General features: G+C 36.1%; 1 protein-coding gene across 3 annotated transcripts in view; it reads left to right on the top strand.

Annotated features, from left to right (window-relative positions):
* Window positions 1–806: 806 nt before the first annotated feature.
* LOC122002810 (protein-tyrosine sulfotransferase-like) overlaps window positions 807–17,609 on the top strand; it is a 38,830-nt gene continuing 22,027 nt past the window's right edge. The window contains exons 1-5 of one of the 3 annotated variants that reach the window (XM_042558149.1): window positions 807–1,093; window positions 12,925–12,996; window positions 14,325–14,502; window positions 14,594–14,665; window positions 15,717–15,810. In XM_042558149.1, the coding sequence (XP_042414083.1) occupies window positions 12,930–12,996; window positions 14,325–14,502; window positions 14,594–14,665; window positions 15,717–15,810 (411 nt within the window). In that variant the 5' untranslated portion in view covers window positions 807–1,093; window positions 12,925–12,929. Of the gene's footprint in view, window positions 1,094–12,924; window positions 12,997–14,324; window positions 14,503–14,593; window positions 14,666–15,521; window positions 15,811–17,609 lie in introns of all 3 variants that reach the window. The other 2 variants (XM_042558148.1, XM_042558147.1) reach the window with 2 other exon arrangements.

Consider the following 17,609-nt stretch of genomic DNA (forward strand, 5'->3'; position numbering starts at 1 on the left):
AAGGTTTATTACTAGAAAGGAAGGCAGGGGAAGCAAATAAAATGGATGTGAAATTAAATGAGCGTTTGGTTGCATTTTCGTTTTTATTTTCAGAAAATTACGGGTACGTTTGGTACCTGTGTTTTTTATTTTCATTTTCTGAAAAACGTGCATTTTTTGAAAAATAGTGTTTGGTTTGCGTTTTTCGTACTTGTTTTCTAAAAAAATAACTAGCGTTTTTTAGAAAAAAATAGAAAATGATAAAAAGTCGTTTTCTGTTTTCTAGAAAACATGTGTTTTTTAGAAAATAAAAATGAAAAATGTGCATACCAAACGCACCCTATATTTTCTTATTTTTTTGAAAAATGTCCGTATTTTCTATTTTCTTAGAAAACATAATCTCTTTTTTTGAAAAATAAAAATAAAAAATACAAATCAAACGTATCTTTTATTTTCTTAGAAAATAAAATTAAAAAATAATATAGAAAATACAAATTTCTTCATTTGGGAGAGAGAGTATTCATTAATGGCAACGCAACGGAGGAAAGAAAAAAGATTGGAAGGAAAGTGAGGGGGGATGAATGTTAAGCATATAAAGCTATAAAAATATACTCACTTCCAAAATTAGATATTTATTTGATTGAATTAATATTTTAAAATAAATATGAGATTGAAAAGGATTGAGAAGGAATATTTAGAAACAGTTATAAAATTGGAAATGCAAAAAAAAAAATCTTTGGATTCACTTCCCATTACTTATCCCCAAATTGAGATATAAGAAATTGGGGAAAGAAGGTTAAACCTTACCGATCTCTGCCTTTCCCTTCAAAGTACCTTTTCACCTTTACTTACTCACCCCCCTTCCCTCTCCTTATTTACCCCCTCCCCTCACTTCCTCCCAAACAGGCCCTAATTCTTCGCTGATCGGCGGCGACAAAGCGGCGGCAGTGGCCGAAGAAGCACCGTCCTCCCGCCCCCTCTGGAAAGGAAAGCTGAAGAGTTTCTCTTTCCTCTCGCGGTGGGCGGGTGGCGTCTTTCCTGGATTTGCCTTGCGTGGCTTGATCACATTTCTCTCTTCTTCTTCCTTATCGTTTTTCCCTCACGGAAATTGCAGGTATTAGAACGTTTGTCTTTGTTTTTTTTTAAATAATTTTTTTTGGCTTTGACTCCTCCCATCAGACTGTGGCTGCTTGATTGTTATTGTTCTGATTCTTTATATTCATGCATCCAAGAAAATCTTGCTGCTAACGTGCTGCATGTTGGAAAAATGTGCATAGAACATGACTACGACTTGTGGCATTAAGACTGGTATAAAATGTAGGAGGGGGTGCGAAGCTATGGCTTGGATTATACTAACCTAAGAGGTTCTTGACCGTGTTTGGGGCATAGCGTGTCCACGTGAATCAGCCAATGTTTGTCATAATCCTCTTTTGAATTCTTGACTCCACGTGTCACATGCGTTTGCTTTGTTTTGCATGACACATGCTTTGCATGCCACATGTATTTGCTTCTACACATGCCTTGCTTGCATGCATGCCATTTGCCGTGATACATGTTTGAAAGTTAAATAAGCTTGTACAGAACAAGCAACGGAGAATAAGAAAAAAAGATGGAAAGAATTTTGTGAAGAATTTTTAATAGAAGGAAAAATAAAAGAGAATTCCATCATATTCCCTCATTTCTTCCTAGTTCGTTATGTCATGCAATTCTTCATTCGGTAGACACCCGTGATCATCCTTGATAGCGTTTAGGTGTACGCTTAGTTTGCTATGATAATTTATGCTAGGTTGTATTCGAGGTCTCGCTGTTTTATCCAAAAATAGACATCCAAGTGTGTCCTCGTAGTATTACTGGAGGGGATGAATGTTTTTAGGAGATTGTCTTGTTGCAGGATTCAGTGTCTTTGTTCATCGGACGACGCTCCTCACGCAACGCTAACTCAGGCTTCGGGTTTATTTGACGTCCGTCTCGAGCCTTCGGCATCAGTTTCATCTACTCAACACTTGGAGCACGTGCCGACTCGACAACTTGGCAAATCGACGGCTTGACAAATTCCCACTCCCACTCAGATGAAGTCGGTGATCGACCTACTCAGCCAGGCTAGCAACTTGAGATAATTAGCTCAAGCCGTCTTGACAGATAAGAAATCCCTATCTCTCCCGCATATTGTGGATAAAGATTCAACAATCTTAAAATAGTTTCAACAAGCGGTGACAGCAGAAGATGTTCTTCTACCTAACCATGCTAGTGTGGATATTGACCAGTGTTTTAAATCGCGTAGCGTTGGTTCATAGCGTTTTTGTCTTGTCATTGCGTAGCGTAAATAGCGTAGCGTATAGCGCAAGCTTTTCGTGCACGTCAATGTTTAAATTTTAAAAAATAAAATATACTTATATAAGTAAAATAAAAATAACATAACCTAAAATTAATCATAATAATTCATTACATGTCAAAATATCCCATACCAACAATTTAAAAAGTCTTATAATTAAAACAACATAACTTAAAAATAATCAGTATCATCCAACTCTATATCACTATCATCATCAATAGTGTCTATGGTTGGAAAATTTCCACTATCAAAAGTTGGAATTACTCCATAATTTTCAGCATCAAGATGATTATCTTCCACATCAACAAGACTCAACCTTGCTTGTTTGTCTTTGCTTCCACCTATTATATAAGAGATACAACATTTAAGAATCAATTATAGGTGAAGTAGATATAAATAAATAATCTGCATATACTTAGTGCTTACTTGAATTTTCAGCAACTCTTTTTTTTGAATTCGTAGGAGCAACTTCAACTATATCCTCAACATCTTCGACTCGCTTATCTGAGTCGAAAAGACTTTCAAAGGTAGCAGATGGCACACTCACAATAGGATCACTTTCAAATAATTCATCATCTTCAAGCCATTTAGTAGTTACGGGGAGAACTGGACCTTCTTTCTCAGTTATCCATTCATCATCTGAATTAATTTCATCAACTACAATGGGATCAATCTTGTCTCTCCTCCTAATACTTCTCTCCCTAAGCTTGAAGTTATATTTCACAAACACCAACGCATTCAACTTTGCATGTTCAAGCCTATTTCTCTTTTTTGTATGAATCTAATATTACAAAAAAGAAAACATATATATATAAAAATAAACAATGATATGAAAATTATAAAACAATTAAAATTCAAGTAGAGTTAGAAACTTAGAATACTCACCGATTCAAAAGTGCTCCAATTTCTTTCACATCCCGAAGCACTACAAGTGAGACCAAGCACTCGAATTGCAAATGTAGTAAGCTCGGGTGTCTTACTTCCAAAACGTTCCCACCACGAGACTAATAAGTAATAACATTAAAAAAAATTACAAGAATGTATATAATTTTAAAATATGAATGCTAGTATAATTTTACAAGAACGGTTACAAGAAGAAAATTTTACCCGAAGTTCGCAACATTCTTGTTCGTTTTGCTATTGGAGTTCCAAATTCTCCTTCACTTTATTATATAAGTCCAATTGGATGTCCGCTTTAAGACGATCATCAGAAGACAACATCCTATCCATGCAAGTATACAATCCATCTCTAACTTCATCACAATAAGAAAATCTTTCTTCATAACGCAATTGCGGATTCAAATAGTACCCGACCGCGTGTAGAGGATGATGAAGTTGTGGAGTCCATCGTGAATCAATTTTTTTCCAAATGGGTTTGTATTTTCTGTCAACTCCCCCACAATTAAATTTTATTGTCTCTTTTGCCTTATCCATAAGTTCATAAATATATCCCATGGCCGATCTCTCCTCCGAATCAACTTCCCTTAACACACTTACAAGAGGAACAACACTCTTAACACAAAATGCAACATGTGGCCAAAAGTTGGGATCATTAATAACAATTCTCTTCACGACCTTCCCCTGAGTTGTTTGAGATAGTGGTGAACTAACCCAATCTTCGGAAGCAAACATTTGTTCAAGTGGCCTTTTAACCTTATACATACTCTGAAGAGTGAGAAATGAAGTAGCAAAGCGAGTAACAGTGAGACGGAGAATTTCTTTACCGTTTGTATACTTTCTCATCAAAGAAAGTATAGTCCCATGACCATAAAGGAACTTCACAACCATCTTAGCATGCTCAATTGTGTCAGAAAAAATCTTCAACTTTGCAATATCCTCCAACATTAGATCAATGCAATGCGCCGCACAAGGTGTCCACCAAATTCTATGTCTAGTCTCCATAATTTTTTTCCCCGCCTTAATGCAATTCGAAGCATTATCCGTGACAATTTGAATTACATTTTCCTCTCCCACCTCATCAACAACATCATTAAGATATTTAAAGATCAATATCCCATTTTTAATAGAAGCTGATGCATCAATAGATTTCAAAAAGTGTCGGCGAGACTAGTTACTAAAAAATTGATCAAACTTCTATTCTTTCCATCCGTCCAACCATTGGACATAATAGTGCATCCATATTTTTTCCATGTCTTTTTATGCTCCTCATATATTAGGTTGATGCCATCAACCTCAGCCTTAAGTATCCAAGTTCTTAACTCATGCATTGAAGGAGGCTTGAACCCTCTTCCATATTCCGCAATACCCTCAACCATAGACAACCAATAAGGATCATTCACAACATTAAACGGAAGTGCGGCAGAGTAAATAAAACGACCAATTCTACGCTTCACATCAACCAACAAATCTTTTTGTATGTCGAATTTAGGGTTGTTTGTCGAGGTTCGGAACTAACAAACCCATGAAGAGTACCTTTACCTTTTGATTCACCACTACCAGAACATCCAATTGAATTTTCCCCTACACTTCCAACTTTTGATGATTGCGTACTCATACTTTGGGGACCTTCACCGATCTCTCGTAACAATTCAGTTTGTTTACTTTTAGATGCTCTAATTTTGTCAAGTGATTCTCTAATTTCTTTCTTAATATCATCCGGAACACTAACACAAGGTGCCAACCCCTTGAGTTGAGCTAAATGTTCCTTCAAGCGAGTAATCCCTCCATTCGATATATGATGACAAAATTTGCACCGAACAGCTTTTTCCCCTTCATTTTGATAACAATACTTCCAACCAATATCTTTTTTATCTTTTTTTGATAAATTCGTAGACATTGCAAATTCTAACTAGACAATCAAAATCCTAGAAAAACAAAAGAAAAAAATCAGAATAAATAATTAATTAATTAGAAACAAATCAGCAAAAAAAAAAAAAAATCAATCCAGGGCATCTGGATCGATCATTGCATTGATCCAAGGAATTGGATCGATCCAGCGATCGATCCAGGGTCGAACAGAAAGGATCTGGATCGATCCAGCGATCGATCCAGGGTCTGGATCGATCCAGCGACCGATCCAGATCCTTTCTGTTCGAACAGAAAGGATCTGGATCGGTCGCTGGATCGATCCAGATCCTTTCTGTTCGACCCTGGAAGGATCTGGATCGATCCAGCGACCGATCCAGGGTCTGGATCGATCCAGCGACCGATCCACTGTTCGAACAGAAAGGATCTGGATCGGTCGCTGGATCGATCCAGATCCTTTCTGTTCGACCCTGGATCGATCGCTGGATCGATCCAAATGCCCAACTTCTGGAAATCGCGAAATCGTTTTTGCTCCTTCGAGAAAAAAAAAACGAGAAGGAAAACCTAAACGAAGAAAACGAAAGGAAGGAGAAAAGCTTACCTCCAAATCTCCAATCGCTGTCCCTCGCCACCACTCACAGGTCACCGCTCGCTGCTCGCCGATCGCCGCCTGTCGCCTCTGCAGTCTGCCCTACCTTCGCCTCTGCCACAGTCACGATTCGACTCACCTTTGCCCTAGCTATTGGTAAGTAATTTGTAATTTTAGCGCCCGCTATGGGGCGCTAGGGCATGATAGCGCACGCTATGTGCGCTATCGACGCTTTTGTCCCGAATAGCGTGGGCTATTCGGGACAATCGCGATTCAGCGAACGCTCTGCAGCGTTCGCTGGTCGTAGCGCGCTATTCGCCGCTATTGAATACACTGATATTGACCGGGGAACCTCAGTTTGCTGAGGGTGTAAGTGATCTGAAAACTATCACTGTAGTGGACAAATAGAATCAATCCGAGTTCCTATGTTGAAAGTACATCCTTAATTGCCTTGTCGATTCACTGTACATTGTGTACAGTGAGAAGAAAAAGGTGAAGGAGTTGTGGGAGTCCTTGGATAAGAAATACAAATCGGAGGATGCTAAGGCAAAAAAGTTCATTGTTGGCCGCTTTTCAGACTGTAAGATGGTTGACTCCAAAGGGTGATCGGTCAAGTCCAGGAGCATTTGGAAATCTTACAGGAAACACTCTCAGAAGGCATGATGTTGAGTGAAATCTTCCAGGTGGTAGTGATCATTAAGAAGTTGTCTTTCGGCTAGAAAGGATACAAGAATGACCTAAAGCATAAATGAAAGGAGATGAATGCGGAAGAACTCGTTGTTAGACTTCGCATTGAGAAAGACAACAAGAGTTCAGAGAAGAAACTGTTCTCTCAGGCTACTACGAAAGCCAACGTAGTTAAGCACGGTCAAAACTCGAAATGGAAGAACCTCAAATCTTTTAAGATGACAACTAGAGGAGTCATTTTCAAGAAAAAAATTCTCTGGGAAGTGTTACAACTATGATCTAGTCGGTCATAAAGCTTCGGAGTGCAAAAAGTGAAAGAAGTAGGAGGCTAACTTGAATGAGGAACTAGACATTGACCTCTGTGGCATGGTCTCCGAAGTGAACCTAATAGGTTTCAACTCACGGCAATGGTGAATCGATACCGGTGTCACTAGACATGTCTACTGCAACAAGAAGCTGCTCCACATCTTTGAAGAAGTTAAAGATGGGGACAAACTATTCATGGGGAATTTTAGCAAACTGAAACATAATGGGTCAAGGGAAAGTGGTGCTAAAGATAACATCGGGCAAGGAGCTGACTTTGAACAAGGCGCTGTATGTTCCAGAGATTCAAAAGAATCTAGTATCCAGATCGCTTCTTAGTAAGCATGAGTTCCGGATTGTGTTTGAGTCAAACAGGGTCCAAACATGGAATGTTTATAGGAAGAGACTATATAAATGATGGGTTGTTTAAGCTTAATGTAATTACCATTTGACTTAAGATGAATAAAGCCGAAAGCTCTTCTATGTATTTGCTTGAGTTTTTCGGATTGTGGCATATTAGACTAGGACATGTTAACTATGATGTTTTGTGTAGATTAGTTAACATGCAAAACATACTTACATTCTACTGTGATCCAAAACACAAGTGTGAGACTTGTGTTGAAGCAAAAATAACTAGGTCATCCTTTTGACATTTTGAAAGAAATATTGAACAATTCGGCCTAATTCATATCGATGTGTACAACCTTAAAAGTATACTAACACGTGATGGAAATAAGTACTTTATCAGTTTTATAGATGATCACACAAAATATGATTGTGTATCTTCTCTAAAATAAGGATGAAGATATGGAGAAATTTATTCTCTATAAGAATAAGGTTGACAACCAACTTAATAAGAAAATTAAAGTGGTTTGAAATGATCTAGATGGTGAATATGTATCACCATTCGTTGAGTTATGTGTTGAGCACGGGATTAGATAGGAAACAACAACCTCCTATTCTCCTTAGCAAAATGATATTTTCAGAGTAAATGTGGAGGGAAGTTATGCTAACAGCTAATTACCTTTTAAATAAGGTGCCCCAAAAGAAAATAGAAAAGACCCTTTATGAGTTGTAGGCTAGAACACAACCATCCTATAAATATTTGTGAGTGTGGGAGCGCCTTGCCAAAGTGTAGGTTCCTGATCCGAAGAGGATTAAGATAGAATCAAAGATTGTTAATTGCACATTTCTTAGATATGCTCATAATAATAGTGCATACTGGTTCTTTGTGTTTGAATCTCACCTTTTAAATAAGGTGTCTCGAAAGAAATAAAAAAGAGCCCTTCTAAGTTGTGGATTGAAAGACAATCATCCTACAAATACTTGCGAGTGCGGGGGTGTCTTGGTAAAGTGTTGGTTCATGATCCGAAGAGCATTAAGATAGGATCAAAGACTATTGATTGTATATTTCTTAGATATGCTCATAATAGCAGTACCTATAGGTTTCTTGTGTTTGAATCTCAAATACTAGAGATACACAAGAACTCGATTATTTAATTGAGAAATGTCTCGTTTTTCGAACATGTGTTTTCGTATAAGATTCGAGAGAAAGCGAGTTCTTCCAAATGGGCATTAGAACCATAAGAAAAAGAAGAAGCTGATGAACTTGTTGAGGTTGAGCTTAAATGAAGCAAAAGAGCTCGGGTAGAAAAATTCTTTGGAACGGATTTTATCACTTTCATGTTGGAAAGTAATCCTTTAAGTTATTCAGAAGCAGTAAGCTGTTCTAAGAGATCTCAATGAAAAAAGGCAATTGCATCTTAAATTGACTTTATCTTTCACAACCACACTTAGAACTTGTGGCTCTTTCTCCAAAAAAATAAACCACTCGATTGCAGGTGGATATTTAAGAAGAAAATTAAATCAGATGACACGATTGATAATTATAAGGTAGATTGGAAATTAAAGGTTACCGACAACAATAATACCTTGATTACTTTGATACGTATTCTCCAGTATCGAGAATAACTTTCATCAGAGTATTGTTAGCTATTACCAGTCTATGGAAGTTGAAAACATATCAAATGGATGTAAAGACCACTTTTCTAAATTGAGATTTAGAAGAGGAAATCTATATGGAGTAACCTGTAGGGTTTTTGGGCTAGGGCAGAAAAACAAAGTTTGTAGATTAATAAAGTCATTATACAATTTGAAACAAGCTCCGAAATAATGCCATGAAAAATTTAATAATGCCATTAAGGAAAGTGAATTTAAAATCAATGAATGTGATAAATGTATCTACATAAAAGACACATAAAATGATTATGTCATGTTATGTCATTATGTAGATGATATACTTATCATTGAGAGTAATGATAAGATAATTAAATCCACAAAAACTACGTTGAACTCAAGATTTGACATGAAAGGCATAAGTCTAGCTGATGTGATTCTAGGAATTAAAATTCTTAGAATAACAAAAGGACTTGTTCTTAGTTAGTCTCATTATGTGAACAAAGTTATTGATAAATTTAATAGGGTGATACTGCGTTAGCATGAACTCCGATAGATATGAGTCAACATTTATTGAAAAATCAAGATGAGAGTATCTCTCAGATATAGTACTATAAGGTGATTGGAAGTTTGATGTACTTAATGACTTGTACATGATCAGACTTAGTCTACGCAGTAAACAAGCTGAGTAGATACACGAGTAATCCCGGTGTTGAGCACTGGAAAGGGATATCAAAAGTATTGAGGTACTTACACTATACTCGTAATTATTTATTGCACTACATGAGATATCGGACATGAAAGATTCTAACTCCACTAATGGATATGTATTCATTTTGGGAAGTGCAGCTATTTCTTGGAAATCTTCTGAGTAAACCGTAATAACTAGATCCACTATAAAGTTTTGTACCTCTTGACAAATGTGGAGAAGAGACTGAAACCTAGCAATTCTTAGAAGATGTTCCGGATAGCCAAAACCTATGCCGACAATTTACATACATTGCAATAGTTAATCGGCAATTGGTTGGACACAGAGCCATCTGTACAATGGTAAGTCGACATATACGTCGTAGACATAATATCATTAGACAACTACTCTCAATAGGAGTTATCACCATTGACTATGTATAGTCAAAGGATAACCTAGCGGATCCGTCAACCAAAGGGTTAAATAGAGAGTTAGTTGCTAGCTCATTGCAAGAAATGAGCTTGATGTAAGTGTCGATGCTGACTGTAAGTGCAAAGGAAGCCCAACCTATGCTGATTGGAGATCTCAAGAATTATGTTCAAATAGACAACTTAACTGCACTGAATGATAATCACTGTGGGAGAATGATCTGATCAATCAGTGACCAGATAAGGGTAAGCATTCTTGCTTTTGATGATCGCAGTGGAGTAATAACAAATACTCTTAAGAGATCATCTATATCAGAAAAAAGTGGGATCACTTTGAAGAGAATTAGAGACACAATTCTTAGTGCTTCTCACATAACTAGACGTGTTCATGGTAAAAAACGAACATACTCATGAGACCTGAGCTATATAAGGGAGAATTTTGGGTGGGATTTGTCCATGCTTACACAAACGATAAAATAGTTCAGAGACATCATGTCTACTAATTAGCTAGTGAGCAAATAGATTTTCACAAGGGAAGGTTTAAAGGGTAACATCTACCTTATCCAATACATGTCTCAATTGTCGAATGCTATCACATACCTTATTTTTTCTATTCATTTAGGGGGTTGTTGGAAAAATGTGAATGAAAACATGACTGGTGGGTTATTAGTCCCCACATCGGAAGTTGTGGCATTATGACTGGTATAAATTGTAGGAGGGGGTTGCGAATCCAGGGCTCAGATTGCACTAGCCCAAAGGATTCTTGTGTGAACACGACTGTACGCAGCAGACAGCGGTCGAGGCACCGTGTGTGCACAAGAATTAGCCAATGTTTGTCATAATTTCCTTATGAATACACGACTCCACGTGTCACATGCATTTGCTTTGTTTTGCATGACACATGCTTTGCATGCCACATGTATTTGCTTCTACACATGCCTTGCACACATGCCATTTGCCGTGATGCATGTTTGAAAGTTGCTTGGTCATAGTTGGGAGCTTCTTATAAATAAGCTTGTATAGAACAAGCAATGGAGAATAAGAGAAATAAAGATAGAAAGAATTTTGTGAATAATTCAAATCCAAGGAAAAGAAAAAGAGAATTCCATTAGATTTCCTCATTTCTTCTTTGTTGCAATTCTTTGTTCGGTAGACACTCATGATAGTGTTTAGCTATACGCTCAGTTCTCCACGACAACCTATGTTAGATTGTGTTCATGGTCTTGCCGTTTTATCTTGGGAAATAGATGTCTAAGCGTGACCTTGTAGCACCGTTGGAGGGGATGAATATGTTTTAAGGAGATTGATTTGCTGCAGAACTCAATGTCTTTGTTCCTCGGGCGACGCTCCTCATGCAACTCGGACTCAGGTTCCGGGTTTGTTTGGCGTCCATCTCGAGCCTTCGACATCAACTTCATCTACTCGGCACTCAGAGCACTCGCCTACTTGACTCTACAAATTCCCACTCCCACTCGAACTGGGTAGCTCGAGACGAAGTTGGCGATCAACCTACTCAGCTAGGCTGACAACTTGAGATAATTAGCTCAAACCATCTAGACAGATAAGAAATCCTTATCCCTCCGACAGATTGTCGATAAAGATCCAATACTATAAAAGCTTTGCCTTTCGCAAAGCTTTGGCTGGCGTCTTGTGCCCTCACATGGATCGCTTGGAGAGGGACTCAATACGATGGTGTTACAAATGAGGGGACGAAGGGAGAATGCTTAGGAATGGTAACATGTGTGAGAGTAAAAAGTGTCCCAAAAACTTCATTGACCCAACAAACATGACTCAGTTGGTTTATCCCAGCATAAACTTTGTTTAGCCCTAAACTAATTAAAATATGTCCAAATCGAGCTTAGTTTATGCTTGCTTGACCCTAAACACTACACCTACCAATGCGTCCAACTAAATCTAATTTGACATCAAACCAATCTCCAAAAGCTAAATTATAGATTCAATTCAGTTCAATTAGTAGCCAAATTCAAAATCTAATTACAATAAAAAAAATTAAATAGGATAGAAATTCCATATATACCGCACACAACCTATAGTTGTTTCCCCAAATCTAGCATATCTTACATCCTTTTTCTCAATTCTAACATAAATGGCTACAATTTATGCTAGAATCTAGCATTTGCTAACTTTTTATATATCTGCTGTTAAAACATTGATGTGGTATTTACATGACATCATGCCAACTCAGTAAATGCTGACATGGATGCCAGAATGGATTAATGATGACAGTTGGTGCAGCAAGAAAGATGATGATGCTGTTGCACGTCGGCAGTTGATCATCAACCAAAAAGATGATTGCTGCCATTAAATCATAGATTTATGCTAACATGCACTTTAGTATTTTGCTGAGTTGGCATGATGCCATATTAGCATTTTAATACCAGATGGATGGAAAATTAATGGGTGCTAGTTCTTAATATGTCTTGTGGATGTTATGCTAGATTTGAAAAACAAAAAATGAAAAAAAAATGTGTTAGATTTGAAAAAATTCTAAAAGCTGTGCTACATTAATGTTTAAAGTTACAAGTTACAAGTTACAATATGATAATTTTTCCTTGATTACAGTGCAAGAGTCACAAGATCAATTGACCACAATGTTTAATTGCTTTGGTACGGAGATTAAAATTTTGAGCTTGTACCAGCCATGCTTAATAAAGTTTGTGCTTCCCCCAAAATGATTAATTCAAATGTTTTTTTGTTATTTAGAAGATTTGTTTAGTTTTTTCCTTTATTTGCACTGTGCATCTTGCAAACAGTATCCCTTTTCTTCATGCCTTCAAAATTTTCTCATTGCATGAGCTTTTGGATTTTAGAGAACTGCATGTGGCAATTTATGTGTCATTAATAACCAGTTGACGTGCACAAATGGTTAACTCAACTTTGCTGTGAATTAGTTGAAGATCTCTTTGGTTTTCCATTTGTCTAACCACCTGTTCAAATCAACCACCAATTGTGAATCTAAATCCAAGTCTGAAAGAGTATCTGCCGAATGCCGATCAAATACTTCTTATCTGATATATGATATTGAAATAATAAGTGATTATGCTCAATATCTTTTCTATTTAATGCAAAAAGCTTTGATGGATATGGCTAACTGTGGTTTCTGTTCTTTCTAGTATGTCTTATCATCCTTGTTTGGATATTCGTTGTTGCTTCATTGATTCATATTCTTCTGCAGGCATCATGACACCAAGATGTAAAGGAATGTCACAAATATTCATATGTGATTTATTGATCTTTATTTATTTAGGTATGATCGCTTATTACTTTGTACATGATTTATAGACTCAAGTTGCTTTTACCATACAACATTGATATACTCTTATGTATTGTCTATTTGTCAAGCAATAGATTAGTTTGACTAGCATATTCGTTCTGCTTTCTCCTCTTCATTGTTGTGTTTCCTGAAGTTGAATGGACAATAAATGTTTTTTTTTTAGTATTCTAGTTTTTGCAAATTATTCTGGATGTTGCTAGAAACTAAATGTGTACACTTGATCTATATTTGGATTCTTTGAATGAGTTCCATGTGCAAATTTAATCAGATTTATTTCTTTAGTTTTGGTAGAACTTTTCCCTTTTTAAGGAGATCATCTAGAGATATGGTTGTTCCATTCCTCTCTTCATAGTTATAACAAGTGAATTGGAAATCCAACCAGAGATTATGTGGGCCATCTGTTCATTGGTAGATCTTGACTAGCTAATTGGTCAGATGCCCAATTAATTGGTCTAGTTGCATATTTATCACATCCATTTACATAAAAATCTTTCAAAATCCTCAACAACAACAACAACCAAGCCTTTATCCCACTAAATAGTGTCGGTATATGGATCTTCCTATGTTATTGGGCTCGATACCCCATTATATCCTCATCTATATTTAATTGAGTTTTATCCAAAACCCAAAATCTACTTATGAAAAATTATAATTATATATAAACTAATGTAATAAAATTTAATTTACTGGCAAGCGAGGAATAAGTATTGATATAAAAAATAGAACAACCAATTTACAATCATATTTTAAAGAGGATGCTATGGTTTTTATAGGTGTACTGATCATTGGGGTCACTTAAATTATGGAAAATAATTATGTTTCTACTACAAATTTAATTATGGGAAATCGTCAGTGAACATTTTTTACTTTTCAAATGACAAAATTGACACAGTTTTCCAAAACTGGCCTGGTCTTATGGGTTTGTGAAAACTGGCCGTTCAAATCAATTTTTGTTTTTTTTTTTTTACATTTGAATTGTCGACTAATCCAAGCCAAAGAGTTATCTGGTTCCAGTTTTGTCCTGTCCAGCTGACTGTTTGGTCTGGGTTTTATAACTAAGACTTTACCCCCTTTTCTTTTTAAGTGTCTTTTATATACTCTAGAAAGGGCTTATTACACACGTTGCAAACTTTTATTCATGGTTCAATTAATTTATCATGGACAATAGCATACAAATTATCATATTTGATATTGCTTGCACAGATATTTTATTTTAAACCACAAGAGTTTTGACTTTTTGTCTGATAAGCTGTGATGGGCCTCTGCACTGACAACTGATTTGTAATACTCACTTGTGGCAGCATCAACCATATTAACGGTGTCTTCTAGTGGCGATGGTTATTTACACTGTGAAAGTATCATGAGAAACTGGGTTGATTCTTCCATTGAAACAAAAGCCCATACAAATGAGCTGATACTAGAGGATTTATTGTTTTTCCTGCATGTTCCAAGAACTGGGGGCCGAACATACTTCCAATGGTGAGTATTTTTGTTCTTGATGTGTATCAAGTCAGATCATATCTTTCTTCAGCTGAGTTGGTTTGCTGGTAATGAAATCAATTACTGACAGCCTTTTGAGAAAGCTTTACACGAGTCCTCAGGAGTGTCCACGTTCCTATGACAAATTACGACTCAATCCAAGGTGATTTCTGGGTTTCATTGGCTATATCATGTTTATATTTTATTCTATATCCGTGACTTGAAGTCTGCAGTAAAAATGTTATTATGATGCTTTTGCCACTGTATGCAACTAGCTGTCCTATGTTTAATCAGTGAGCCTTATAGTTTGATTTAGAATTGGTACAAGTCTTACTTCTTTGGCCAAAGGAGAAATGAAACTGCATAAAAACTAGGCAGAAAAATTAATCCAGCTTGTGTAAAAGTTATTGCTGTTACAAGTTTCTCCTGAATTAATTTATACTAAAATTTAATTCATTAATTTATATATTTGTTTTCCTTTTTCAACGTTCTCAAAGCAAAGTTAGCCAGTAATGGGATGGTAGGCCAAGCAAAGTGTTTGTCACCATGTTAGTGCTGCATTAACTGTTATATTGTTTTTTATTAAATTTGATGCAATGAAAAAAAGAGGAAAAACTGTGTAACAAGTGTAAGATGAATTCTTTATTTTACAATTAGATTTTCTGTTTATTTTGATGTTTCTTTAGAGTTATTCAGTATTCTAGAAGCTATCACCTAGGACAAGGGAAACCGTATCCTTGGTTCAAAATTTTGCTTAAATCCTCGTTGTCTCTTTATCTAATGTCTTACCAAGTTCTCTTATGCTTTACCAAGTATTGATAGCATTAGAATAATAATATGGCTTAGTTGCACGCTGTTCTTTTGCTAATACATAAGTTTTCTGTGTTAACTAATTGTCTGAGAACATCAGTAATCACTGGAGTAGCACTGGACCTTTGTATAAATAAATAAAAAAAACAGATTTATATTATTACTCTTAGGTGATACTTGACATTTATAAGTTGAATTTGGTGGTCTAGCAAACCAAATTGCAGATTGATGGTTGCCCATGATGACTATAGCTTGCTATCCAAATTACCAAAGCATAAAACGTCAGTTGTAACAATTTTAAGGGATCCGATTGACCGTGTGTTCAGCACATATGAATTCTCTGTCGAAGTTGCAGCTAGATTTCTTGTGCATCCAAATTTAACTTCAGCAACCCAAATGTCTAGACGGATACGCCCAAAATCTCATGGTGTTAGTACACTGGATATCTGGCCATGGAAGTATTTAGTTCCTTGGATGAGGCAGGACTTATTTGCAAGGGTATGCTTTTCTTCTCTGTGCTGCCTACTGTATATTATTTGTTTGTTTATGATCTTCACTTTCTTGTGTTACATTGATTGTCTTCTTTCTTGTTTTTACATGTTTTTTTATTTTCTTTTATATTGAAACGTGCTCTACTCTTATTATCTTATTAAAACACACCTTGATCATTTCTTCGTGCTATACATTCTATTTTATAATTTCCATCCCAAATGTTTCATGGGTTTGATTTCAAAATCAATTTATGCAATGTTTAAAATATGGTTTCCACTATAATGTTACCATAAAAGTAACATAATTGATAAGTAAACACATAATGACAATAAAATACATTATATTTTAGGTTGTAATGAAGAAAACTTAAAAAGGTATAAAATATAACAAAATCAAAAATTCATTTCATATAAGCACTTTGCAAAAAATAACAATATTTCATAATAATCAACGTCTCATGCTAAAATATCAAAACATGAATAATTAGTGTCATACAACAATCAAGTAAGAGTATAACAATTAAGTCTAGTCCTCTTTAGTAGGAGAAAAATTATAAAAGAAGAAATCCTAATCAAATTCTCATCATCGACACTCTCTAGACAGTACCCCTTTAAATCAATGACTTCTTCATCGATCTTGTTGAGGGACCAACTAGCCTAAAGCTCCCCTTTGTCTTAGAAAGCTCATTAGCTCATAATGCATTTGCAACTATATCTCTTGTGAAGCCTCAGGACTACTTGCTCTTTTAAATCTCCATTTATCTATTCTTAAAAACACTTTTCACGGTAAGGGATTTCTTTCCCATTCATTGATTCTTTATTTTTTGCATTAAACTTCAAAATTCTGTGGCGAAGTTTCAAATTTTGATTGAAACGATGTTGTGTTGGTATCATGATGTTGTGTTGGTATCGTTCCGATGTTTTGACGTATGGTGCCAGATCAGAATTGATGGGAGCAGGAATGAGGTGAAAAATAGAAGAGAACACAACTATATACGTAGCTTTGGAATGTGCCCCATCTGAAATGGTACAGGCTAACACAATACAATTTATATTGAAGTGTTTTGTAGCATTCCAAGGGGCGATGTATGACAGTATGACATGATACTCATTGACATAACTAAGGCAACAACACAACATGATTGACATGCTGAATGATAGATTATTGATTAGTATTGAGTTTTGGTAATTTAGAAGGGGAGCCTTGGCGCAACGGTAAAGCTGTTGCCATGTGACCAAAAGGTCACAGGTTCGAATCCCGGAAACAACCTCTTGCAAAAAGCAGGGTAAGACTGCGTACAATGGATCCTTCCCCGGGACCCTGCATGACGGGAGTTTCGTGCACTGGGCTGCCCTTGTTTTTTATATATATATTGAGTTTTGATAATTTATTGGAATTATACGTTTTGACTGTGTTGCTTGACACAATACAAGGTTTCAAGCAATGATTTGCATTAAATTGGACATAGATTTTTCTTTATCTTCTTTACTAGTCTATTCTTTTTCTTTGTATGAACAAATATTCGTTTAATGATTGACAATTTATGTGCAACAAAAAATATTCAAGATATAAACAATTTGAGTTTGTTAAGGTCACTGTTCAACTTACCTTTCAAATGCACTCCAATTCCTCTTACACTAAGAGGAGTATAAGGGGAGCTATATGTTAGCTTAAGAATCTTGATAACTGATACGGAGAATAGGAAGAGCGGCCATGAGGGCAAAGAAGGTCAAATTGGCAGGTTGAGTTGTGCTAAAGCTAAGGGAGGTCAATAACCATTTTTCCTGACTAACCCGACTAACCAA

Source organism: Zingiber officinale, chromosome 7A, assembly GCF_018446385.1.
Source record: "Zingiber officinale cultivar Zhangliang chromosome 7A, Zo_v1.1, whole genome shotgun sequence".
In the NCBI taxonomy this organism is placed as follows: Eukaryota; Viridiplantae; Streptophyta; class Magnoliopsida; order Zingiberales; family Zingiberaceae; genus Zingiber; species Zingiber officinale.